At 42.0% G+C, this 26,531-nt stretch overlaps 1 protein-coding gene across 8 annotated transcripts in view; it reads right to left on the minus strand.

Moving 5' to 3' along the window:
* CEP112 (centrosomal protein 112) overlaps positions 1–26,531 on the minus strand; it is a 274,221-nt gene that overhangs the window by 10,442 nt on the left and 237,248 nt on the right. For all 8 annotated transcript variants that reach the window (XM_014601930.3, XM_019494322.2, XM_019494323.2 and 5 more), the window contains one exon: positions 13,074–13,163. In XM_014601930.3, coding sequence (XP_014457416.2) covers positions 13,074–13,163 — 90 coding nt within the window. The remainder of the gene's footprint in view (positions 1–13,073; positions 13,164–26,531) is intronic.

Raw genomic sequence — 26,531 nt, forward strand, 5'->3', positions numbered from 1 at the left:
AGTGGAGCAACAGCATCACCATTTGCAAATCAAAGGAAGATAAAATATTAGTTGATTTTATTACGGGAAGGTGTGTACCATTATTACTAAGTAGTGGTATACAGAGATATGTCGGCTGGAGTGGGATAGCACGATGCATCTTCCCAGTGTTAATGTACTGGTTGAAACCCTGAGCCAGCAAAGCACTGACATCACTTTTCAGCTTTGTCCTGAAGCTTGTGAGCAGGCTCATTTAATTCAGCAAGACTACGCGCGTGTGTAAACACCTTTGCTGAACTGGAAGCTTCCCTGTCCTTAGTTTAGTACGTGCGAGTTGTTCCACTGACTTCACTAGGACAACCCACCTGTGTATAGTTAAGTACATGCTTACGGGGTTTTTCTCGACTAGGGGCTAAATTTATAAATAAATCCAAAGAGGATATTCCCTAGAGGACAGACTCGCAGAGAGCTCTTTAAAACTTTTAAATGGAAATTTCCATAGAGTGAATTCACACACCATTTCATGCTAATCGTGTTTCAGATACAATCCGATTTAGATCTGCCAAGAAGTTTTGCCATCAGGACTACAAATCAAAATGGGCAGGTTTTACTTATTTGAAAGTGAGATGAGTTATGACTTCCAGTTTCTCTTTAAAGAATGCACATGCTTAAACATTTGACAACTAGAAATAAATTAGAGCTCCCTTAAAGAAGTGCCAATTATATTCTTTTGAAAAAAGCAAATCTTGCCAAATATGTATTATTTAAAATGATCATGCAAAGGGAATGAGATAGGCACCTCTGGTGACAGGTCAGGAGACTCCCGTCCATAAATCCTTCCCACACACCACCAAGAGAAAGTAAATATAAAGACAAATACTTTACAAGCAGAAAGAAAAACAGGAATAATTCTGAAACAAACAAAACCTTCTTTGAACATAGAGTGTGAGCGAGAAGTTATGATTAAGATTTATATATTTTTTTAAAATTCAGATAAATTTATGCTATTATTTCTATGAGTGCCTAAAAACCCTGTGTGTGCATGCACACATGCTTTGCCAGGATAAATATTTTTTGAGCCAAGAGCTCGTTTTGGGCGGGGTTCTTGATGCATGTATATTTGTGCTCATTCAACATGTGTTACACGTGTTCTTAGTGAGACCAGAGAAGAAACAGACAGCTGGAACAGTTAAATGGCATTATTTTCAGAAGCTTAAAAAATTGAAAGGCCCATTTTACCGGTTGTGCTGGATGACTTGCACAACCACAAAGCTAGAGATGATACACTAATTCACCCCAAAAAGCACAATGCTTAAAAAACTGGACTGTGCGTGGGGAGATGAATTTCAGGGAATGAGGCTGGGGCCCCAGCTCCGGCAAAAGGCTCCAGGAGTACAAGCTCTGCTCTGGATGTCATTTAATTTATGACAACGGTGGCTGCAGCCTCCCCCCTCATTTATGTGAAAACTCCTGGTTATCCACTTTGGTGGCCAGAGGTCCCAGTCTACCTATTTATAGCTATATTTCAAGGCTCTGCCATGCGTCCCAGTCCCATCTGAAGTGCAACACAAACACAGATACTTAGGGTCAAAAAACATTCTTGTACTACTCCCATCAGGGCATATTTCATCTGCAATTACTTCTAGACACATGCCAGTCTTCCTCTTTACATATTTTCTCTCTATACATTTTCTAGCAGCCACATGAGTTTCATTTTAAATATCTGTAACACCAACTTCAGTTAAGATATTGCTCTGGAAGTGCAATAGGCATGCAGTGCAAATTCTGATTGCAAATTCTGCAGTGGGCCACTGCCGGCCATTGCAATCAGAGCAATCTAAGCACATGCTTTCATAAAGCTGTTATTCACTTTTGACAGTGCAAACCAGCAGAGGCTGAAGCTAGCCAGTTGCTTTTCATGAAGGCAATTCTTGGAAAGTCATGAAGAAATATGTACCATGCTTCAGAGTCCAGACACAGATTACTATGCTGGCTGGGAGGGAAAAGAGAGAGACAGAGAGAAACAATCCCTGGTAGCTGAAGGATTTGCTTGAGGCTGATTTTTGCAATGATTTCAGTGAAAAGCTACAAGCCCTTTTTTGTAATGAACTGGATTTTCAAAATACCACTGTATTGCGTGCACTTGTTAAGGCAATCTGTTGAAAATATCTTACTTTCAACTATAATCACTAATAATTGCATCACGATGGGATGTAAATAAGATCCCAGCTGTTTCCTGTCATATAATGATAAGCAATATGCTGGTACTGTTGGCTGAAGTTATTATGAAGGTTTATTGACCCACAAGATTAAAATAGATCATGGTAAAAGTCTAAATTACTTGTTTGTAACTAAAAAAACCACAGAAAGTGGACTAATATATGCTAATTGTGACGAGGAAGGTTCATTTTTAACATGTATTTAGACCAACGAGGGCTATTTCTGAAGGAGGGTTTTGGCTCGTTTGTTCTTTTATAGCCTCTCTGGGACCTACAAATGCTGCATCTCTTTTATACCTGAGAGATGTTTAAAACTGCAGTTCTTCAGCCCTTGGTGTGCTGGATGGGGCAGGTCGCTCTCTGCCATTGTGAAAGCTCATCTGCTGTCTTAAGAAAGCTTCTCTTCTTCTTCATCTTGATGAGCTGATTTAATCCAGCTACCCCCAGGAAGGGTTTTAATATTAGGCTGCCACAGTGCTTTTTTGTTTACTCAGGTTTGTGGCTGGCGTGCGAGGTTTGAATTTTGACCATCAATCATCTTTGAGGTCAATGGAAGCAACTGAAAGCTAAATTTGCCACAAATAGGTAAAGTGACTTTTGGTTGGTCATGTGACAGGTTAGGAACTTAAAAGGTGAACTATTCACGTTTACCCTTATACTAAATAAAGGAAACTGAACCGCTGGGCATAAAACGATGTCATGCTTAAAGGTTTGCATACTCATCTGAATTACTCAAAGCTAAGCCCTACAACCATATTCCAAACCCAGCAACTTTTTCTCCTACGGTTGCCTGCTTTCAAAAGGCCCAAGTTGTTAACTTTCTGCAGGGTCTTCTCTGGGATGTCTCGGCAGCTTGCTAAGTTCTGGGAGGTCTTGTTCCTCTACGGATGAAGCAAAGGAGCATCTTTGAGGAGCAAGGTCTCTTCTGCTGGGTGCCTAAGTATCTTCATCTCCATGTTTTAAAGCAGCTGCTTCTCTCTGTAGTCTCCACTTCTGAAGGTGCTGGGCTGGCCTGGCCTCCCCACAGATCTGCCTTGTTTGTGCGTGAAGGCGCCACAAAGCTGATGACCCGAGAGGCGCTCCGGCACCAGGAGTTCTAGCGTGGCTCAGATGCTTTCTGCAGCCCATTAAAAAACACAAACTGGATCCAATTCAGTCCAGATTTCCTAACACGGTTTGAGCCAGAGGAGCACAGGGAGAGAGCAAAATGCAAGCGAAGGAAACAAAACAGTGGAATCACTGAGGATTTCCAAAAACTAAAACTCCTAAACTTGCCTTCTGTCAGGACTGAATCTAGGATTTTGCAAAAATCTGATGACAACCAGCCAGCAGTTGACTTAATGAAGTTTTCAGCTGCATTTTGTATATTATCAATTCTGTACTACTCAAAAGACAGGAAATTAAGTAGTGATGAGAACATGTAAGTATAGCGACATTTCATGCGTTTTAAATGTTGTTTGCATTTTCTGTGAATTTTATGCGAATGAGAAGTGATCAGTAATACCCCCTTCTGTTCTCTGGAATCTATCCCTATATTATTTAAAGCATGGCATCTGGTTTACAGGAAAAAATGCTGTTTAAATCAGAAAAGTCTGAAAAAAGTATTTGCATCTGTTTCTTCAGTGCTCATCTCTGAAAACAGACACTGCTGCAATAATTCTGGAGTCAGCGCGGGGTCCACAACACATAAAGAAATGTGCTACCTTGTGATCTGAGCAAAGGATCTGGACCCAGGCACTACTAACCTTTAATCACTATTCTGCAGCACTGGGAAAATTATTTAGTTTCATACTCAAGTCTCACTGGGCGCCTGTACGTGAGTACGAAGGCTGCTCCGATGTGCTGTAATTACAGCGCATCGGAGCAGACTCAATTAATCTGCCGGAGCGTGGTAATTACCGTGCTCCAGCAGCCTCCCACGTCTTGTGTATCAGCATCCCCGCTCTTCCAAGTGGTGGCAGGGGCGCTTGAACTAAGGCTCGTTCAATGAGCTTTAGCTCAAGCGCCCCCGCTGCCATTTCGAAGTGGGGACGCTGATACACGAGACGCCGTGGCACTTCAGAGTGGCTCTTGGAGCTGCTCTGATTAAAGCACTGTCCCCTCCAGCCCCGGAGCGCGTGTTAAATATTCGCCACTATCCTGAAAGGTGAATATTACCAATCCGGTATGTGGCTACTTTGCTCAGGTGATGTGAAGATGGATTAGTTCATTTCCGGCAAGCGCCATGCAATTGTCAATACTGTCAATCAGGTATGTGAAACTAAAGATTGAACGAAGACTGGCTCTGTTCTTCCTGGCTGCAGTGACTGGTCCTGTACTCTTCAGGCTCCAAGTGAAACCAGCTGCCATCCCTTGGAGCTGTTCAGATTCCCCAGGGTCCCATCTATCATGAATCAGTCAACCGGCCAGCTCCCTCCTTAGTAAAGGAACCTGGTTATCCAAATCCTCAGTTTCATAAAGTAACAGGTTCTTCCCCCTCTAACAAGTCCTTACTAACACTTCAGTTTTGCTGTAGGTAAGCATCCCGACTTGCTTGTCTCGGGCTTGAATTCTGGATTCCCCAAAGCACTTTTGAAACAAGAAACATGCTTGATTCATTCTGCCTTATTTTCACAACCGACTACAATAACAACTCTTTTTGCTATTTAGTGCGCATATTCTCTTATTTCAGGGGTGGGAGGTTGGAATTTCTGCCCACACTGTGAAACGCATGTTGAAACTTGGTTCCTACAGATTTAAAGAAATACAATATGTAATTTGACAGCACTGTTCTTAAGTTTTCAAAAAGTTACAAGCGAGCATCAGAAACTTCAGGAATTTGTTCAACTGAAAACAGCAACGGAGCAAGATCCATCAAACGCGTGATCTGGTCCAACAGGCACCGTGTTGTTCCATGATGGGAAAATAAATATAGAGACAGAACCTATCCTGCTTTCAACATTTCAATAAAACATAAGCTGGTGGCACAGCTGACCTTTTTGTTTTTGTCTTTAGCTAGTAAACCATTTGAGAGTCCAAAACACCTTTCGCCTTGCTGTTTAACCAACCCCTGGGGACTTCCAGTTATGCCGAAATGTTCAATGCACAATCTGAGCTTTCTGCTCTAAGTCAGTTTCTTTCAACCTGCATCCAAGAGACCTTATTACTTCACTGGCTTGTATTTCAATATCTTTCTTTTCTTAACCCAGATCCCCCACCTGGAAAATCCTCTGTTTGTAGTTAAGCACTAAGAGTCTATATAATTCATAACTGCAAAGGAAGAGAAGCCAGGCAAAACTTTAAAAAAAAAAACCCAGCAGGCTGCGTATGGCAAGAGCAACATTCTTGGGATTACACAAGCTGGATAGGAATAAAAGCTTTTACTGTCAACACCAGAGTAACTAGGAATGCTGCGGTTAGAAAAATTCTCACTGTTGCCTCCACCTCTCAGTCCTGAGGGGTCCTCCATTGTCACTGCTGGAATGTAAGGATCCCTGGCTCCTTCACCCCTCATCCTGGAGGACCCATCACTGCTATTCTTTCAGCTCACGTCTGTGCTGCTCTCGAAGTGACTAAAGAAACAACTGCTTGCAAAGAGTGGCTCTCTCTTCCCTGGAGCGCAAGGGAAAGGCTTCCATGGTGCTCCCAGCACATGCTGACCTGGAGCAAAAAACAGAAATCTAAACTAGCTGTTCTTCACTGGGATGGCCTGACAAACACATGCAATTAATTCATGCTTCAGTCAATGGCAGAGAAATGCTAAGATGATATCACAATAATTCAGTCCCAAATACAGTTGTAATAATTTTGACACCGCCGCTGGGACTTATTCATATACTCTAGCTTTACTCTCCAGCCACTACGGCCTTCTCATCTGACCTTGCAAGGTGCTGGGTGCTCTCAGCGATTCTCTTACTGATGTTAATGAGAGTTACGGGGTTCAGCGACACGTAGGATGAGGCCCTACATTTTCAGGATGCCTAAAATTTTGGCCAACATCTTTGTACACAGCAACAATCCCCCTCCCTCCTGCCCCCTTTACAAAATACCATTTTACCAATATCTAAACTTCAAAACAAACACCCCTTCTTTAAAGCAGCACAACTGGTAAGACTGTTGGGTCTTTCCACCTCCAAGTAGTTCAGCATTTCTATTAGAAGTCCTTGCTTGGTCCAGAAAACAGATGCTGGTACACACTGTACGTGTATTTCCACCAGTGGCTGTGGGTGCGGATTGTAAAACAAACACATAGACTATATTAGGATAAAAACATAGATAAGGTAGAGGCCAGCATACGAGCATGCTGTCAATACCTGCTTGTATTAAGCCCTGGAAATCAGAACCTGTGTTGCATTTAATTGCAGCCAGGCACTCTACGCCACGGAGAGAGGAACGGGACCCCTCGCTATCATGGCACACTTCTTTTAGCATCTCACCCTCTTCCAAGCGGTGGGTAGGACAAAAGAGGTTTCCTTCACCTTGTTCCTGTTCCTTTTTCTGCACATTCAGCTCATTCACGTGTACCATTCCCCTCCTTTGATTTTCCCTCCTTTGACTCTTTGCATTCTCCCCTTGCCGTTCTAGATTAAATACTTCCCCAAAAAACTGTTCTGAACAAACACAATTCCCTCATCTGTTTGCATGCAAGCAGGCAGAAGCACTCCCTAGTATTGCATGGTAACCCTAAAAAGAGGAAAGTTCTCTTTCTATTCACTAATATTTCACAGGAATGATACAAAGAACCGACATTTTAACATGCTCTGTATTTCCTCCATATGAGCAGTTTTACTTCTATTTTTTTTGGTAAAATTTCTCTCCCCTTTCAACTGTGTTTATACTCAGTCTCCTGTTTCACTTCCCCTTTCCAGCTAGTTGCTTCAATCCAACAATTCATTTGATATTATGGAATAGTCGCACCTTTGTACTTAACCAGCAGGTTCTGTTTGATTACCAAAGTTACTCCTGAACTTCCCCATATTTACCATCACCTTCCTCTTTTCCTTTCCCACAACCTTTCCATTACTATGGGAGCTTTCTTTCCTGGCATATGGAACAACTTCATTATACGTCTCAGCTCCACTGATTTCCAAACCCTTTCAAATCCTATCTGAAAATCTGGTTTCCATCATCTGAACACTGGTCTTTTCTGCTACTCTAGAACCTTATTCTTCCAGAGTATAAAGTTAGGTAATAAGGAATCAGTAACTGGATAATGGCTATTATTTACTACTAAATTCTGCAATCGATTTTTGTTAAAATGTCAATATTTTTCTTTTTCTTTCGTATACTACATTATTATTTATTACGATGATCTTGATTTTTGTACAAAACTCTGGGTCTGGCTCATGCTCAGTAGACCCTGCCTTATGAGTGGTCCTACTGAAATCGATGGAACTATGTGTGTAATGAAACAATAGTCAACATGGAGATGGTAGAATAGGGCTCTAAATTACAATACCCACTTTATATTACCAACTGTGAGCTCCAAAATTAATGAGAAAGCCAAACTAAGAGAGGTTCCTCTTGCACTACATGCACGAGGGCCATGTACAGACATTCAGCCACTGCCCTCCCAGTAAAAACCAAGAATATACAGATGTTCAGGATTTTTCTCCCAGAGCAAACATGGCCACTCTGGGAGAAAAATAACCCAGAAACAACCCAAATCACTTGTGGGAGAGTTCCTCCTGGGAAATTGAATGTCTATACATGTTCTGAGAGAAGCCACAACACAGTCCTTGAACAGCCCAAGGTACTTTGCTCCCGCCCTCTTCCTCCTCCACCCTCCAGGGAGACAGCATTTTGCCCACTGGACTTTACTGCTCCAACTGAGCAAGTAGCAGAACAAGCCCCCTTCACATCCTGGGCATGTCTACACGTGCACCCAACTGCGCTGTTATTACCGCAAAGTCATTTAGTGCGCGCTAAAGGTTTAGCATGTACTACAGGACTGCACAGCGGATTCTGTGCAGTAGCAATGAGCATCACAGTTTGCATCTGCTGACACTACATCGCTGTAGCTCGTTGCCATGGGGACATAGCATCTCGTATAGCATCAAAAGAAATCTGGACAGTAAAAGATTAAACGCAGGTGATAAAAATGTACGTTTAGTGGGTCTGTGCAAAATTTCGCCAGCTGTTTCGTTTCAATGCTGTTTTGACTCATTTCAAGCTCAAAAGAGCGAAATCGAAATGAAACGAAGGGCTTTGAAACAGCCTCGAAACAAAACGAGGGCAGTCAAAACATTTCGAAAGTTTTGAAATGTTTTGAGTTTCGAAGCTGAAGCTGGGCTTGCCTGTAGGGAAACAGAAAGTAAGGTGAGGGAGGAAGGACTGATCTGATATTGACTGTGACTGTTAGGCTGCCTGAGATGCTGCTGGTGTTACCGTTCTGCTACACACATGCGACACGAGTTCCCCATTGTAGCCTATGGGCGAAACATTGAAACAGCGAAACAGTTTTGATGAAACGAAATAGAACAGTGCTTTCAAAACAAAACAAAACTCAAAACGAAACAGTGTCCTGGCGAAACGGCAACACGGAAGTCGAAACAAAACAGTGCTGTTTCGCACAGCCTTAGCTTCCATTGTCACAGGCGGCTTTACAAAGAAGCAAGTTGCTGGGCATCCGAACGCTCTAAATGCATCTCCCTTGCCTGCATGCATTGACTCCTTGCTCATCACTCCCGGAAACTGCAGAGAGCAAATACTGGCCTTGTTCAAGTTTCCATTGAGAACAAGTTGTGGCAAATTTTAAAAGTTTCTCTGTGCTGCATAATAACCAAAAATTCACAATGATGCATCATAGCAGTCTCTGAGAACAAATATATTTAGTTGGCATGGAAACCAAAAGTTAGACTGGATGTGGTAAATATCCAACAGTCATAAAAAATTAACGTCAGAATAATAAGCATTAAACATGAAAACTCAATAAACGCTATTGAATCATAGCTGTCTTGTAGTTATTGCTCCTGCTTTCATTTTACACTTTGGAAGAAAACTGAGTGGCTTTGTTGTGTTACATGAATTTCCCTCCAAATACCTCTACACAACTCTAAGTCTTGTAATTCCCCTCTGCTTTTGTTTTAATCTACTTGAGAAAATGGAAATTAAAGGCTTGGAAATCTGTATTGGAAGTCTCCCTCACGCCCTCAAAAATACTCATGAATTGTACATAATTGATTTTCTGTCTGCATGGCCTCTCTCTCCTTTAAGGCTCTTTTTATGACTTGACTGATTCACCCGTGAGAATGATTGCTATGGTTTAAACATCTTCAGCCATGTACAGTAGGAGTTGTATTACACTGTTCATTTGCTGATTGGCATAAGGTATCTTTATTTTTCCTCCATCTTCCCCAGGCATACAGTTTACCCAGGATCCTTTGAAAACTTAAAAACATTGTGTGTCTAAAATGGTAAAGTACTAGGGAGATTGATCTTCTGAAATTTTTATAGGGTATGGTTCCCAACTCTAAGAGCACTGCAGCAGTCATAAGCATTTGTATATTTTGGGTTCTCTTAATTACAATAAAAAACAGAGGCTGAAATGTAATGGAATATCCCCCCCCTTAAAAATCCTAAAGATGTTAAAGCAAGAAAATCACTGAGATAACTACCATCACTGCATATATAGGTCCAGTTCAGCACAGCACTTTGCACATGTTTAAGTTCATATCGTTACCAAAGCACTGAAATACGTGTCTAAATTGAAGCATATGCTTAACTATAATTGAAGTTAGTGGAATTTAAGCCAGGAACTGATGCCACATGTAGCATATAAAGCTGCTGCAAAAAGGAGACTTCTACAGAAGTGGGCAGTATGATGGCAAATTAGACTCGGTGCGGACAATGTAATATGTGTACTACAAGGAATACCTTGAGTGACTTAAGCCATTTCATGGGGCTCTAAATGAGCGATAACACCTGGGGAAAAGGACACAGACAGTGCATGCACCCATCTGCTCAATGTGTACTGGCAATCCAACGAGCAAACAACGTGCTCTGGTACAAAAACAACACAGACGTTTTTACAGAATTCCACACAAATCAATGGTGCTTAATTCTGGTAGCTTTACTGCTTTCCAGCCTCCATGTTCTTTTAATATAGGTTTTTGTTTAGGATAATCTTTATATGTAAGTACCTGCTTGTTTCTGTCTTGATAAATGTTAAGGACTAGGTTAATTCTGCATCAGTAAGAAACAGGATTACTATCAAAGGGTTAAAGTTTAGCAAATTTGTCAGTCACTTTTGGAAAACAACAGAGTTATAAGGATGTCCCATTGAAACAAGACAAACATGGAGCACTAAGATACCACCCAACAAGCCTTAATAAGAAACAGCTTTTTGTTTTTAATTAAAAGCACAACAAAATATTTTTCATGTCTCATTCATTTGTTTGTTGTTGTTATAGAATCAAAACACAGGATTTTTCCTTTTAATGAAAAACAGAAGCAGTTTAAACCACCTCCCCCCACCCCCGCCTTTTTTTGAGCAGACATGTAAAAAGCCCAAGAAACTGTCCTTTGTAATAGTGCCAAGGCAAATTTCGATCCTTTATGCAATGCGGTATCAAGACAATGATATTTGGTAAGAGTAGGAGAAAGTTCCAAGTAACCGCCTGGAAGATCACAACTGCCAAATCAGCTGATCTGAAGCTGGTACTGTTATTGCCCCTTTTCTGACTGCGTTTATGGGTAGTCCAGCAAAGGAATAACACAGAGAAGCAAGTTAAGACACTGAACTTCTGGAGAGGTAGATTAAACTAGTAGATTAACAGTCACAGGGAGAGAATTAACAACAAAGCTACGGAACATTTTATATGTTAAAAAAAAAAAAAAATCAAACTCAAATGTGTTTGACAGACCCAGTTCATTCAAAATGCCTCAACTCAAATGCGGGAAATATTTGGACAAGACAGTTGTTTAAGTCATTGGGGCTGTATCTCAGGCTTTTCCAATACTACTGTAGTAAACCCAAGTAGAAACCATTCTGGACTTGACAATTCAGAGTAATTAAAATGGAACTCCAACTCCAGCTGCGTGATGCTGCAATAAAACAGATCCGTGGGCTGAGCTGGTCGTCCATTTATTTAGCGTGGAAATATTTAAAAAGACAAATATAAAACGGGTGACACCTGGCTGGATGGCAGCATTATGGAAAAGGACTGGGGAGTCTTGGTAGGTCACAAACTCAATATGAGTCTGCAGTGTGATGCAGCTGCACAAAAGGTAAATGCAGTTTTGGGGTGCATCAACTGAAGCATTAGGTTCAAGGCATGGGAGGTGATCGTACTTCTCCACTCAGCACTGGTTAGGCCCATCTGGATACTGTGTGCAGTTCTGGGCTCCACATTTTAAAAAGGACATGGAGATGTTGGAGAGGATCCAGAGGTAGGCAACAAAGTTGATAAAGGTTCTTGGAAGACAAGTCATATGAGGAGAGGCTGAAGGAGCTAAGCATGTTCAGCTTGTAGAAAAGGTGCTTAACAGGGGACATAACAGCAATGTTCAGGAACTTGAAGGGCTGCCATGAAGAAGGAGGAAAGCACCTTTTCTGTATGGTTGCAGAAAGAATGATGCGGACCCACGGCCTGAAGTTACAGCACAGGAGATTTAGATGGGATATCCAGAAAAACTTCTTCACTGTGAGAATAGTGAGGCAGTGGAATAGATGCCCAGGGAAGCTGGAGACTCTGCATCACTGGAGCTGTTCAAGAGGAGGCTGGACAGCCACTGGTTGGGGATGATGAAAGGACTCAGCTGAGAGCGAATATGTAGCATGAACTAATACAGGCACCCACAGAAACTGAAACTTTTTAGATAGTGACATGGAGAACGAGTTAGACAAAGAGTTAAAGGAATGCATGATGTGGGGTGAAAGACTAGGCAGAGCCTCTGGCACACCCACGTGAGATGGCTGGGCAGCTCGCTGGCAGGCAGAGCAGGGAGTAGGAGTCAAGACCCGTGGGTGCTGTTCCAGACTCTGCCACAGTCTCAGCGCATAGCCGCAGGTAAACCAGAGTACGTCAACGTGTCAGAAGGCCTGTTCCCCAGTACTGAATGCAATAATCCTACGCCTAATGTTGCAACGATTTCTTTCATGGTAATCACCCCAAAACATGATTAGTCCTGGAAGTAAAGACACAGAAGCATCTTACATGGAAAGAAAGTGGTGAGTACTTTGGCAGCAAACCATGATCGGAAGCATTTCACAAGTGTTTCTTGTTTTTTTGCGGGGGCAGAGGGGTAGGCCATAGGACTAGTCCTTCACCACTTTGGTTACTTCCAATCTAGGGCATGGCTCTAATGCACGTTTCACATCACATTTCCATTATAATTTTACTTAACAATACAAATAATATCTGTTTACCCCACCTGTAAATTGTGTAAAGTATATTTTTCCATGGAACAGACTGAGGAAAGAGAATGTTACGAATCCCTGATTTCACTGAAATGTTCAAGGTAGTTTTAGCAGTGTGAATCATATGGAGCCATTTATGTGCAATATGCTATGGTAACAAATGCAGAAGATCAACAGGAAAGATTATTTTTATCCCAACCATTTCCAAATGATAATTACCTTACGCACAAGCCATTAAATGACAGGTTGAAGTGGTAGCAAGAAACCTCTATTAAAAATAATGCTGCTTGAGAGCAAATACATCATATAACAGCTAAAATAGTTGAAATACCAGCCTGAAATAGGGAACACTGGATAAATATTTGCCCCTGAGGTTCAGACAGTTTAATTCTCTTTTATTAACAAAAACAAAAAAAGAAAGCTAGCTGAAAATTTGGTAGGAAAATATGCACTTTTGTCTTGAAGCAAGAGATTGTTTTCAAATGCAGACCCTCTTTGCCTAAAGGGAAGAAAACTAGTAGGAAAGTGCTGCATACCTGTTCCTGCGTCTCCAACTCCCTGTGCTGCATCTTCTTTTCTGCAGACCGTACCTGACTGCAATAGTTTTCCATCCCATCTTGTAAAACCTGAAACAACATCAATCAACATGGAGCACACGTGAAAATTCAGAAGATGAAAGAGAAACACTCAAATGATTGCAATTCAGTTGGCTGATGAAGTAATTGGGCTTGGAAATTACTCCATCTTGGTTGTTTTTGACAGCCTGTGGCAGCCACTGACAAGTGGAGGGCCCGATTCTGCTGTGCTGGGCAGCCCCTTTCTACACAGGCAGTTCCACTGATCACAGGAGCAGGTTACCGCCTTCCCGAGGTAACGGTAACAGAACTGAGCTCTCTAGTCTTAGCTCGTTTAGAAGGATCGTGTCTGTCTATGAAGCTCTGGTTTTTGTATTTGTACAACCCATGTTTCATTAAATAGTTTCATGGTGCTTCAATACTTTAAGTCAGGGGCTGAAAACACATTGCAATGGCGGGGCTCCTTTCATGGAACTTAGCTCCACGCACAGCCGTTTCCAACCAGGCCCGCGCCACTGCTGTTCGCACTGCAGCCTCCACCCCCCCCCAGTGCCACCCCCCACATCTCCATCACCCAAGCAAAGTCCCCAGCCACCAAAATGCCACTGAAGCTCTCCAGCTCCACAGGCTGTAGGTTGCCAACCTGTTTTAAATTAAAAGAATGATCCTCACCCTGAGGAACCATATTCTGAGTTTTCAGTAAAAGTGAATTCAGTGTTATGTAAACTAAGCTCTCTGAAGCAAAGAACTTGTCCTCTCCCCTGTCAGTAGAGTATCTAATACCTGTACTGCTGCGGAGTACGAACCCAATACATCACACAAATACTATGATAGTGGAAGTTGAACTATGACATCTTATCTTTAGCTAACTCTTAGATATTCTCAATTTTTACTAAAATCAGATGAAATGCTCTGAAAAAAATATTTTTTTGCTATTACCACTACAGCTATTTAAATGTTTATTTAAATTGTGGTTCCACACCCAGGTCCAGCTATTAGTTCCATGTTATAATGAAAAGATGGTTCCTGTCCAAAAGAATGGATAATCTCTATTATTTCCAACACACACACTGAGTTTTATAGTTCTATGTGAAGTCACTGGTAGATGCCTCAATACCAGTTAAATATATACTTATATGCAGGCTGACCACCCATCCCGGTTTGACCCGGACAGCCCCAGATTCCATAGGCTGATCCCGGTCAGTTGGTCAAAAGTCCTGGGCTGGCGTCCGAGTAGGAAGGCAGAGCAGCATGGTGCGCCAGGCAAGTGGGTGGGAAGGCACTGCTACTGTTGGCTAGGAGCAAGGGATGTAAGGACATCAGATAGGCATCTTAGGGTGACCATACGTCCATCTGCCTTGCTCCTGCACAGCAGCTGTGGTGCCTGCTCACCTGCCTGTCTGGCACACCATGCCTCCCCGCCGGACCGTTGACCAACCGGCCAGGACCGGGCTATGCAATCCTGGAGTGTTCCAGCCAAACCAGGACACCTGGTCTCCCTACACACGTTTATTAAACACTTAGTCGTGTGTGCAAGTTTGAATACAAGCATTAATTCCATAAATGCTGATGTGAGGCACAGTACAGATTATGTATGCTAGATGGACACCAACCCAGAAGTGTCAGGATGCACAAAGGAAGCACCAAGGGTTATCTTTAGACAGCTGAGACATTGGAACATTGGTCCTGTACCACCAGAAACATTTCAACAAAGTCCAGACTGCATCTGAAAAAAAGCATTTGCATTGGAGGTGTGCAATAAATGATACTATGCTTCTCATTTTGACTTTAGAAAAGCTGAACAGCATAGGTATGCTTCCTCAGACCCTGCTGTGAAGGAGAGGCCAACAAACTTGTGTTCCTTTAATGCCTTTTTCAGAGATGCTGATAAGGCTATCACCTGCTTCCTCAACATGGAATACCGGTAAGTAAATCAGAATCATTAAAAGTACTTGGAGTACAAAGATTTAACAGAAAAAAAAATCTCTCTCTTCTACAGCACTAAAATACTGTAGTCTCCAATCGTTTACAGGACAAAATTGCTATTCAGATAAGATAAGACGACTACTTATGATAAATCTTGCACATTGTTTTGAAGTGATGCCAAGTGTTAACTTTAAAGTATTAAAGCTGTAAGACTACTACATGTTCTAATGCCAAAAAGTTTAACCAGACCCAAGAATGAACTTCAAGTCTGCCCAGGGCCTTTTTGTGCTATCACTGCCGCTGAGAAATACTGAAACCCGGTCTTTGATTATGTACCTAGGCTTGTGTGCTCACAGATCTTGGGGCATGATAAATTTGCACTAATATAATGAAAAAAGCTATTCATGTGATTTGCATTTTTTTATTTTATGTTTGTATATCTGATAAGGCAAGTTACAAATCAAAATGTACCTAATGGTATAAAAACCTAAAGCAGCAGTTGTCAGACAGGAATTTAAAATAAAAAGAGTTTTTCAGGGGTTGTAGGTTGTAGCCGTGTTGGCCTAAGGACATAGGCAGACAAGGTTCTTTGGGTGAATCTGATATCTTTTATTAGGCCAACTTAAATAGTTGGAAAAAGAATTTTAGCAAGCTTTCGGGTTTAAAAACCCTTCGTCAGGCTGAGGAAGTCTCTGCAGTTGGTGTGCGCTTTTCCTGGATGGAATGAATAGTAAAGAAGACAGAGGCTGGGCTGGTGTGCATGCAACACAGGCAGTTGATGTCAAGATGTAAACTGAGGAGTCAGTGGGTGAGAGACAGGCTGGGTGGGTGGGTGGGGAGAGAAAAGGGAGATGAATGTAGCAGTTAAACAGTGAAGAGGCACCTGGGGAGTCAGATGTTAGGCAAGTTATAATGTGCCATCAATCCAATGTCTATATTTAGCCCATGATTTTTAGTATCCAGGAGGTGGATGAAGTGAAGTTCGTAGGCTCATCTGTGGGAAGTGTTGTGTAAGTTCCCTCTGAGGATCAGGACTGAGAGATTGGAGAGAGAGCGGTTTTCTTGTGAGAAATGTTCCCCCGCAGGTAATTGGGTATTCCTGTCTTTGATAGATGTCCGGTGTGCGTTCATTCTGGTGCGCACTTGTTGTTCAGTCTCTCCTACGTATTTTCCACCAGGGCATTTGGTGCTCTGGATGAGATATATTACATTTCTGGAGGTGCAGCTGTAAGACGCAGGGATGCTGATGGCTCTGTTGTGGGGTGTAGTGATTGTGGGGGTGGTGGAGATGTGTTGGCAGGTTTTGCATTTATTGTCCTGCCACAGTCTGCATCCATTTGGTGTGTTCTGGGCCTGAGGAGTTTTGCTTCTGGTGATGAGGTTAGTGAGGTTTGGTGCTTGTTTGAAGGCTAGGATGGGTGACTCTGGGAAGATCGCTTTAAGAACAGTCTCTTTCTAATATGGGTTACAACTGTTTGAGGATTTTCCGTATGGGTTTGAGGGAGGGGTGATACGTTATAACCAGCGGTGTGCGATTCGTGTGGGGGGGGTTCTTCTATACTGCAGCAGTTCTTCACGTGGCATCCGGGCGACTCTTTCAAACGTGCAATCTCTCTCTCCGGAGGAGTGTCCTTGCTGGGTGAAAGCCTTTTTAAGATTGGTGAGGTGGCAATCCCAGGTGTTCTCCTCAGTGCAAATGCGGTGGTATCTGAGGGCATGGCTGTATATCACAGCTTTCTTGGTGTGGTTAGGGTGATTGTTGGTTCTGTGCAGATACGGATGTTGGTCTGTTGGTTTCTTGAATAACATGGTCTGTATTTTACCATCTGGATAGTGATCATCATGTCTAAAAAGGAGATGTTGGTGCTGGAGTATTCAAGAGATAGTCGGAGGGATGATGATTGTTGAATTTCTGATGGAACTCAACCAGGGATTGCAGGTTTTCAGTCCAAATGATGAAGATGTCATTGATATATCTTAAGTATAGCAAGGGTTTGATGATGCAGTCCTTGAGGAATTCTTCTTCCAGGTAGCTCATAAAAAGGTTGGCATACTGTGGGGCCATTTTGGCGCTCACAGCTGTGCCCATGGTCTGGAGGAAATGTTGGTTATTAAAAGTAAAATTGTTGTGGATGAAATGTATAAGGTCAGTAATATCTTTGGATCTGTACTCTGAGTTGTAATCTTGCTCTTGTAGATATGTAAGGCAGGCTTAGATGCCATCCTGGTGTGGGATGTTAGTATATAAGCTGGTAACATCCATGCTGGCTAGGAGGTGTTGCTGGGCAGGTGGTTTTTTTCATGTACTTGAAAATCAGCTGAGAAAGACTTAGCAAACTCATCTGAGATAGCTCGTACAAACATGGCTGGTAAGCATTCCTGGGTTTACTTTTTTTAAAAGCAAGCCATTTCTCTACATGCACACACTGAAACCAATGGTGGCTACTACCATCCAATTAGCTGGTCACGTTTCAAAAAGGCAGACAAGAAAATGTCTACAGATGTAAAGGGATACTCAGGTGCACTCGTATCCCTTATTCAGCAGACTCATTTCCTTCATGAAGAGGCTCTGGCAAGTGTCATTCATCCACATGATTGCTGGTGATGTAAAAGGGATGGCTGGGTGTGTGTGATTTTTTTTTATCTTGGAGAAACTAAAAATCTTTCGCTGGCCTGCACTGTGAAAACTTAGAAGAAGCTATTACACGCACCAAGATCTCACTGCAGGCAAACACGCACTGCATTGGTGGCAGAGAAGAGACTTAGTTCAAATGCCATCCCATTCAACAAATTTCCTCCTTTTGGCTTTTTATTACTTTTTACAGCATGGAAATACATTTAAACACAACGGGGAACTTTACTGAAATCTGAGGGCCTGTGGATTTGACTAACTTGAGAAATTCAAGTCTCTGCGCTTGTCTTTGTTCCATCCACTCCAGACATGGTGACTGCCAGAACAGGGCATGCACGTGTTGTTTGAACAAGAGAGTAAACAAGGACTTAAGCCAGCGTAAGTGGAAACTTATCTTTTGGGAAACCATGTTAGGTTTAAATGAATAAAAACCAGTTTTGTTCGACAGTTGGAAGCTCACATTTTCTACGCAGTCGCATTCAAATTCAGAACATGTGGCACTACGGTTGTATGCTCTCTCAACACATTTTTATATAGCAGGAGGATAGACATGCAACAAACCAAAGAACTCTTGGAATAACCGTTCAAAACTGTCCAACACAGAACACGCTGTGACTTTACAGATTGTTCCCATCGCCTGTTATAAATGTTAGTCATTGGTATGTTGTGTATTGAGATGGCTGAAGCCTTTTAAGACTTCTGAGCAGTGAGGGTAGCTGTAGAGTGGTAGCGTGTTAACCAACCTAAAGTCACATGGGAGCGCTTGCTGTGCATAAATGCTGAAAATACAATTAGTTCCTTTGCTTCCATGGCAGGTAAAACAATCAGAAAGAAGAGCCAAATCCCTATGATGGCCATTACATAAAAGCCATTCCAAAAAAGTAGCTTCTAGACCCTGAAAGTAGATGGCTGGAGGAGTGAGAATACTGCATACTGATATCTCCAGAGAACCAGAATTATAGGTAAGTAATTACCCCGTGCGAGACTTGCACTCCTACAGAGGAAGCACTTTGATGGATGTTGCAAAAGAAAAGCAGGCGTTAGGCTGCGAAAATGAAGAGGCCAACACTACCAGCATGGTTAAGAAAGCTTCCACGTTCGTTCTTCCCTTTCTGTGCTGAGGGGCACAATCTCCCCCAGCATTACTCGCTGGGCAGCACCTGAGAAGCTTGTCCAGACAGCCACTTCAAAATGTTCCACAGGCCGGACACGTGAACGTGAGCAAGCGCCACCCTCTCGTAACATCGCAGTTGGGATGTACGAGATGTTTGGTTTGATAGCTGGCAAGGGGATGTTCATTAATGCATAGGCTCAAATAGGAACTTCCCAGGTATTCAGAACAGGATTCTGCTCTGCTTCTCTGACATGCAGAAATTACACTGAAAATCCCTCAAACCTCGTATTTAATAAGGATAGCTTGGCTGAAATGTCTGTTTTGCAGCATATAGCCAAGATGGCACTGGATTTTACAGTCAGTTTGACTTTGAATCGTAAGAAGGTAAGGTGTGGCCCAGTCAAGGTCTTGTTCAGTTAATACTTGGTAAAGATGTGAATCCAGGGTTGATCAGGCCCTTTTCTGTAGCTGACAGACAAGGTTTCCTCTCTTCACACAGGATGCACTTTAAAAAGGCACCAAACGGCAGTTGACAGCTTATCCTGGGAACGAAATGCAACCTCTCTGTTGGAAAATTAAACAGACTTATGGCTCAAAAAAAAGGTACTGCATTTACCCCAATTCCTCAGTGATACAACTAGGCATTTGTTTTATGGAAACATAAGTTTTTATACTAAACTTTCCAAACGCGAAGTTCTAGTCACAGAATACCAGTGCCTGCATTTAATGACTGCTGGGATGAACAACACGTAGTAGTTAAAAAAAGAAAGAGAAAAAAAATCCAGGTCATTTTCTGAATCACAAAAGCAGTTTCCATTTTTCCAAACAAAGCCTTACTTAATCAGTTAGACTGTTCAAGGTACAAAATTAATCCTGCACTCTCAGGTTTGCTGAGTTGACTTACATCACTGCCATAAAGACAGTATTTTTTTTCAGTTAAACCGGCTTTCAAATGCCATGTAAACATGTTTGCTGTTGAAAGTCTACACCATACCTGACCTTGGAAGTGCTTTGTGTTGGCCCGAGAACAAAGAAATGAAATGTTTTGCTTTCCAGTCCAGATATCCTACACTTTGAAAAGCACTTAAAAATGTAAATGAGATAATAAACTCTGCTGCAACAATGTGGGTGAACTATGGCTGCAGAAAAAAGGCGCATTTGTTTGATTTATTGATAACAATGAAGGGGAAAAAATGAAAACAAGTCAAATTGTCCCTGTTTCTGAGTTTTCAATTCGCTTCCTAAAGTCTGAATCGCATATGAAATAAGCAGTCGTGTGCACTGCAAGAGAGGAGAGGCATGGGCTTGTGGTGAGGCACTGAAGGAGGACACAAGATCTGGATTCAATCTGTAGCCCTGCCACGAGCTTCCTATATTACTCTGGCCAGTCACTCAATCTCTTAATGCTTCCTTTCTCCACCTATGAAACGTTTCCACCGGCATTTGTTAGGCTCTCAGTTAAAATCAACTACAATGGTCATATCCAAGGATACATGGATGCTTGGTACTTGTGTCTGCACTGGCACAAAAGTCATTTTTTACTCCTTCTAGGCTGGCAGTTAGCACAGCTCTAATCTGGATCCTACAGTGGCTTGAGCATCATCAATAGACTGTTTAACTGAGGTTTCCTTTGTAAGACCAAATCTGTCCTTGGTAACTGAGAACAGAGCTTAGAAACAATAGTTTTGCACGTGGAATGAGTGCAGAATTTGGCCTATAAAATCTTATAATTCTGTTCCATGACCCACGAAACCAGAAGACTTCAGGCCGACTTAGATCCTAGACTGAGGCTGCAATGGTGACAGATAAAAAAAAAAAGAGTTGTAGACAGTATAGATTTGATATGGAGCCAATGAAACACAAAGGCATAATTGCATGATGCCAGTATTACAGTCACTTTTCAGAGTGGAAAAACAATATGCGGCATTAGCTACAAGATTCAATTACAGAGAGACAGATGTTTAAAGATGACATGAACAAATATAACACGGTGATATAAAGAGGATTGCTTTTTAGTTTTTAAGACATGAAAAATGGCCTGCTCATACTTTAATTACAGGAAATTGTTAAAAAGAGTAGGATGTCGCGCATAAAAATTCAGCTTGGGCAGATTTCAGTAGGCAGGAACCAACACTATCTTGGCCTAATTGTGCATGAAGCGAAATATCTGGGCTGTGGCTGCTGCAAAGATTTTACATGTTCTTCAAAAAGACTGGAATACGCTCTTCTACTGCAACCAAAATGACTTGTTTCTTTAGGTCACTTCCTGAGCAAGTAAGGGCTTGTTTTACTCCTATTCAAAATAATGGCAAGACTGCTTAGTGCTGTGATAAAGAATTTGGGGCTAGAGTGAACAGGAGCTGTTGTTTTTCCTTGTCATTCGAATACATAAGAGGAGCCACTTATAGGGAAGGGAAAATCTTTCCAAATGTTTTCCATTCAAGCTCTGAACGCATGCTCGTCTTGAAGCACCGGGTGTGAAATACGGTACCCATGTTGTGATGAGCAGTGATTATGCCTGTAAGGGCCACATTCTCGTTTTGATACAAATCCATAATTCGTCTTGGCTGTAATAGCAACTCTGCATGCACTTCACGAGGAGAACAGACCTTGGCATTTTGACCCAGCATGGAGTAATACTAATAATAAGGGTAATAATCGTTAGCACTGTTCATCCACAAAAGGCTTTACAAACATTACCAAATTCATGTAATTAGTTAATGAAAGATGCAGTAATACAAGCTACAGTAATTACCTACTGTAGTTCTAATGATCTCTTTACCAAGGCCCACAGAAGAGTGGTTCCACTTTCCACTCTGTGCCAATAGCAATCCTGAAGTACAGACCTCTCTTTCAATACCCCTTTAATTCAGATTACAATCATTAATGCCTTTTCACTCCGCTAGCGTATGAAGAAAACATGAAGAAAAACCTAACTTTGGAAGCTTGATAATGATCTTTGTAAAGGTGAATGAGGACTGCAGAGCATTTTGTTCCGAACTATAAATATATTTGTAGATAATCTATGTGCTGTGACAAAACGGGAATGACCCAGCTGAGAGCCCCTTCATCTGTATGTGGGATTGCAAGTCAGGGACTCTCTGAAGATCACACAGACAAGAGTCATCTTTTATGCCGGGTGGTCTCACGGTCTATTTATAGTCAACTGCAGCTCCTGTTTAAAAAATAGGTCAAGTCTATCTTCAGAAGTAATCTCAGGTGTTCTCCCACTAAGTCAGTAAATGTGGCCTTTATTCTAATATTTCATGATTAAATAAAAGTATGTCGCTTTGTTGGTGACATGACAGTAACTATGGCTGGGTTCATTAGTACCGCCAAGAACTGCAATAAATGTCACTGCAAAGGTCACCGGTGCATTTTGTGCATCAAAGTGAAGCTCTGCCCAGAGATTTGGGAACCTTTGTCTTCATCTGCTGTTCTGCATTCCAGTGCATGGCGAGTTTAAAGCCTCGGTGCTCAATTTCTCTTTGTATTTGGTGCAAAGCAAAGGAAATCTTATGGTTTTAACCTAATGCATATGTTTGCTGTTCACATATGGCACAACTCCTTTTTGGTGGGAACTTTTTAGCTGTTATTGCAACACACCATATATCTAAGAACGTCTGCTTTGATGTTGAACTATTGCTACACTACTCTTTAGGCTACAGATTCAATGTGAAAGGCAACATTTCTGTGGTCTGTGTCAAAATAAACTTTGTTTTTTGCAAACAAAGCTTTCTCCCTCCCCACCTATATACAGCGGCCAACATTACTGCAACGAAAAAGAAAATTTTTCTTCTTATTCTGTTCTGAAAATAGCTTGTGGGTTTAACCACAAGTTATTCTTCAAGTCCTTAAGTAAAATCACAATTACTATTATGTCTGCACAAAAAGCAGTGATAACTTACTATCTGCCATACATACAACCTGAAACTATATTTTACATTTACATATCACCCTCCTGTCCATGAGATATCACAGCCTTTTGCCAGCCTTACAGCTTCATCGCCGCTGAGAGGTAGATAAGGATTATAAATGCTTTACACATGGGGAAACCAAGGCATGGGGAAAGCAACAGACTTGTTCAACATCCTATGAAACAGCAGCAGAGCTGTAAACAGATTCGAGGAATGCTGACACCTAATCTCCTTCGCTACCCACAGGACATGGTCTCCCAAAGCAGGAAAGCAGACCTACAAAAGAGCATCAGCTCCCACAGCGAACAACAGTAATTGCTGGATGATCAGCGAAGACGAAAATCAGGCTGCACGGCTGACATGCCAGAATGGAAGTTGAGCTCTTGGAAACCTGGCTCTTGTCGTGAATGCCAAACACTTCTGAAAATCAGGCCAGGGCTTCTTTTTGAACTCGCTGGTGTCAGTCCTGCAGTTTGCCGGAGACGCTGTTGTGAAATTCAATCCGCTTGACGGGACCAGTCGTGGGGAGGGGCAAAGAGAGAGACAGTTTTTGGGTCTAGGATCATCCTTCAATAGCAGTGAACACTTTGCTAGCCAGGCTCCGAACTGCCCAGGAAGGAAAGGCTGAACTTTCGAAAGGAATCTGATTGCATCCTCTTCACCGTTTACCGATTTCAGAAGGGATGTATTAGCACCATGCTATATACGTTGGCTCCTGAGCAGCTCAGCCTATTAGTTCAAACTTTATCTGGGAATCCAAATGTGTGCGAATACTCTATCGAGTTTGCAACCGTTCTGATCGAACGCTTCAGCCTCATGTTCTGCGGTTTTCTTCCTGGTCGACACCATTTGCGTACTTTCCGTGCTTCCTGTAAACCTGTCATTTTTGCTGGCCGAGCTTTTTAAGTCCCGTTTCAGCAAGGTACTTGAGCACACACCTAACTAAATATGTGAGCAATGCTTAAAGGCAGGCATGTGTGTAGGCACCTCCTGGAATTTCCCTGTATAGGGAATGCAAAGGGTGAAATCAGGTAGAAGCAGTCCTGCATGCATACAGACTCAAATGAAACAGCAACATAAATCCTAAGGGGTTTTCTGAGGTGGCAGTAGTGGGAGAGGGGAGGAGGCAGAGATTCAAAGAGCAATAATCAACTTGCTTTCACATGTCCTTCCCGTTGAACCACAAAAAACAACAAGCAGCAGCATGACCACGTGAAAGCATTGCTTTGTCTGCTACCAGCATGCATTAGGCTTGTCACGATTAAGACACTATGAAAGCTTGTCAGCTATCAGACCTTACTTATTGCAATATTTATTTAGGGGTATCTTGGCTGCATGCTTTAAAAGCAAGCCTTTTCCAGCCCGCACTAAGATTACATGGCCGTGAGCACCTGTGCGAGGTTCGAGGTCAAGAGGTGACTGAAGAGAGACACAATTACTCATACTTCCCCTCCCTTCACTCCTGGAGGGGTAAAGGAAAAGGCACAGTATTTCAGACATTTTAGATTAAATGAATCTTTTAAACCCAGAGATCCCATGACATCCGTAGCGTACACTTACGAAGAAAAAAGTCCCAAACTTCCAATTTAAACCACTTAGAATGAGAGGATTTACCGAGATTCTGTCTAATGTTCGGCTGACGCATTGTCAAAAACATTTATCCCACAACCTTTTGAAGTTTCTTAGCTCCCCTCTAGTTATTAAAGCTTGAACTGCAGAGTTCGTTATCTTCCTCCAAGCACACACACCAAGGTAATTTTTTACAAGTCAACCCTTTCTGTCTGATTCCAGGACTATTTCAGCTTGATTCCAGCACTCTTTAAGCAAAATACAAATGTCCCAGTCAGATACACGTCTAATGCTGTAAAGCTCAGATCCGCATAGGGACTGTAATGCGGCAATGTTGCTAAAACCTAACTTTTAGGGACCTGGCTCCAGAAGTGGAATTCAAACCCAAGTTAGGCACCTAAGTCCTTTGTTGAGTGAATGGGAAGAAACAGGCGCCTAAAAACAGGATTCCCAGCAGTCAGCAGGCTAAGCAGGGGAATGCCTAGGCCAGCCAAAAGGAGATAGGAAGACAGGGGATGTGTCTGAAAACCCAACTTTCTTCTGGACTTGGGTGCTTCTTTGCAGCTCTGAGTGAGGTAGGATGCACAGCCTGAAAGCCCTTTCCAGAAGTAAGCTGCCACCCTGGGTACACGAGTGGCTCAGGCGTTTTTTTTAAGATAGGGATGGAATAGGAGGAAGAGGAAAAGAAAAAGGAGGAAGCTGTGATAGCAATGGCAGCAACCACCATTCACATAGGAACCAAGTGGCTACAGCACTTGCCCGGGGAAGTGGTAGGTCATGAAACCTGAAAGAAGTCTGTCCTTTCTGCGTAGACCTTTTGGAATATGACTCGAGCTTCTGTTTGTATGCCCAGAGTATGCATGGGAACCGGCACCAATGCAGACATCAGAGCAGTGAAAAACTGCAATGGATGATGCAACTTAACTAGTAACAGCCCAAGGAGTCGTTTTGCCATGTGCTTCAATTCTCTTAAAGCGCCTTAAGATGAGCAAGTATCAGCTTCCCTCTTTATTGCTAGCAATGATTTCAAGAATTTTTTGTTTGTGATAAAGCATATTTGTATTACTATTTGCTGAACAACTCAGTCTTCGCACACCAGACAGCCTAATTTTGCAGTGAAGGAACCAGCAAGTTTCACCAGGCTTATTTCTCTTCAGTTTTCTTTTTATAATAGATTCCCTGCCGTAGATGCATGAAAACCTGATCTAAACATTGCTTACCTTATGAAATGCAAGTTTAAGGTGCATCTCCATCTGAATTTAGCGTTCACACATTTCTACCCAAAAGCTAATTTGATTCTTGGCCCATATAAAAGAAAAATGCAATGCTTTGTGAAGTGGGCTACTAGATTACCAACTATCACTTGCAGAAACTTTTTAATTCTTCCCAGAGCGGCAGAAGCATAATTCACTGGATAAAATAACATGATTCTATTACATGCAAGCAAAGAAGACAGCAGCGTAATAATATCTTTATGCCTTTCAAAGTAACCTTAAATCAAGTATATTAACTTGCAAGGCAAGGCACTGCTTTTTGAACCGGACAAGAGCAAGCTTGACTCAAGAGTCTGTACATTCAATATACTGTGCTCTTGGAAGTGAAAAGCAGCAAAGTAATATCTTCTAAAATTATGTCTTTAAGCCAAACCTGAGATGGTTCTTGGCAGTGAAGACTAACTTAAAAACTCCTTTCTTCAAAGTCTTTCATGAGACACAACCCAATTACATTTGCAAGGAGACCTGATAGTCCAATCCCTCCTATTTAAATAAATGGGTGAAAACAGCAATTTTGAAGACTTTTTTTTTTTTTCAAATCACGTTGAGTTGAAACTCATTTGCTTGAAAAGCGGGAGGGGAAAAAGAGAAGATCCTCTGCAGCTGGTCAAACAGATTACTAAAATTTAATCTTATTAGCCTAAGGAAAAAGAAAACTTTTTTCCAAGTATCTACTTATGTAGTATCTACATTAGCTGGTAGAGATTTTTCCCTCGGTACTTTAGAGATTTGGAATCCCTAATGTAAAATTAGTTGGAAAACAAAGAACAAACACCCCAAATCCTGAAAAAGTCCATATTCCCTAGCTTTACATTCTAAATACAGTTTTTTCATAATTCCTTTCTCGCAATTTGCTACAGCAATGCCGGAAGACTACTTCACTTAGCTCTGCTTGAGGAGTAATTGCGGTCAACCTTCAGCTGATCTGGGAACAAGAAAACAGTGCAATGAATTTTGGGAACTTAAGTTCTCTGGACATGCTTCACT

This window comes from Alligator mississippiensis, chromosome 8 (genome assembly GCF_030867095.1).
Source record: "Alligator mississippiensis isolate rAllMis1 chromosome 8, rAllMis1, whole genome shotgun sequence".
Taxonomy (NCBI): Eukaryota; Metazoa; Chordata; order Crocodylia; family Alligatoridae; genus Alligator; species Alligator mississippiensis.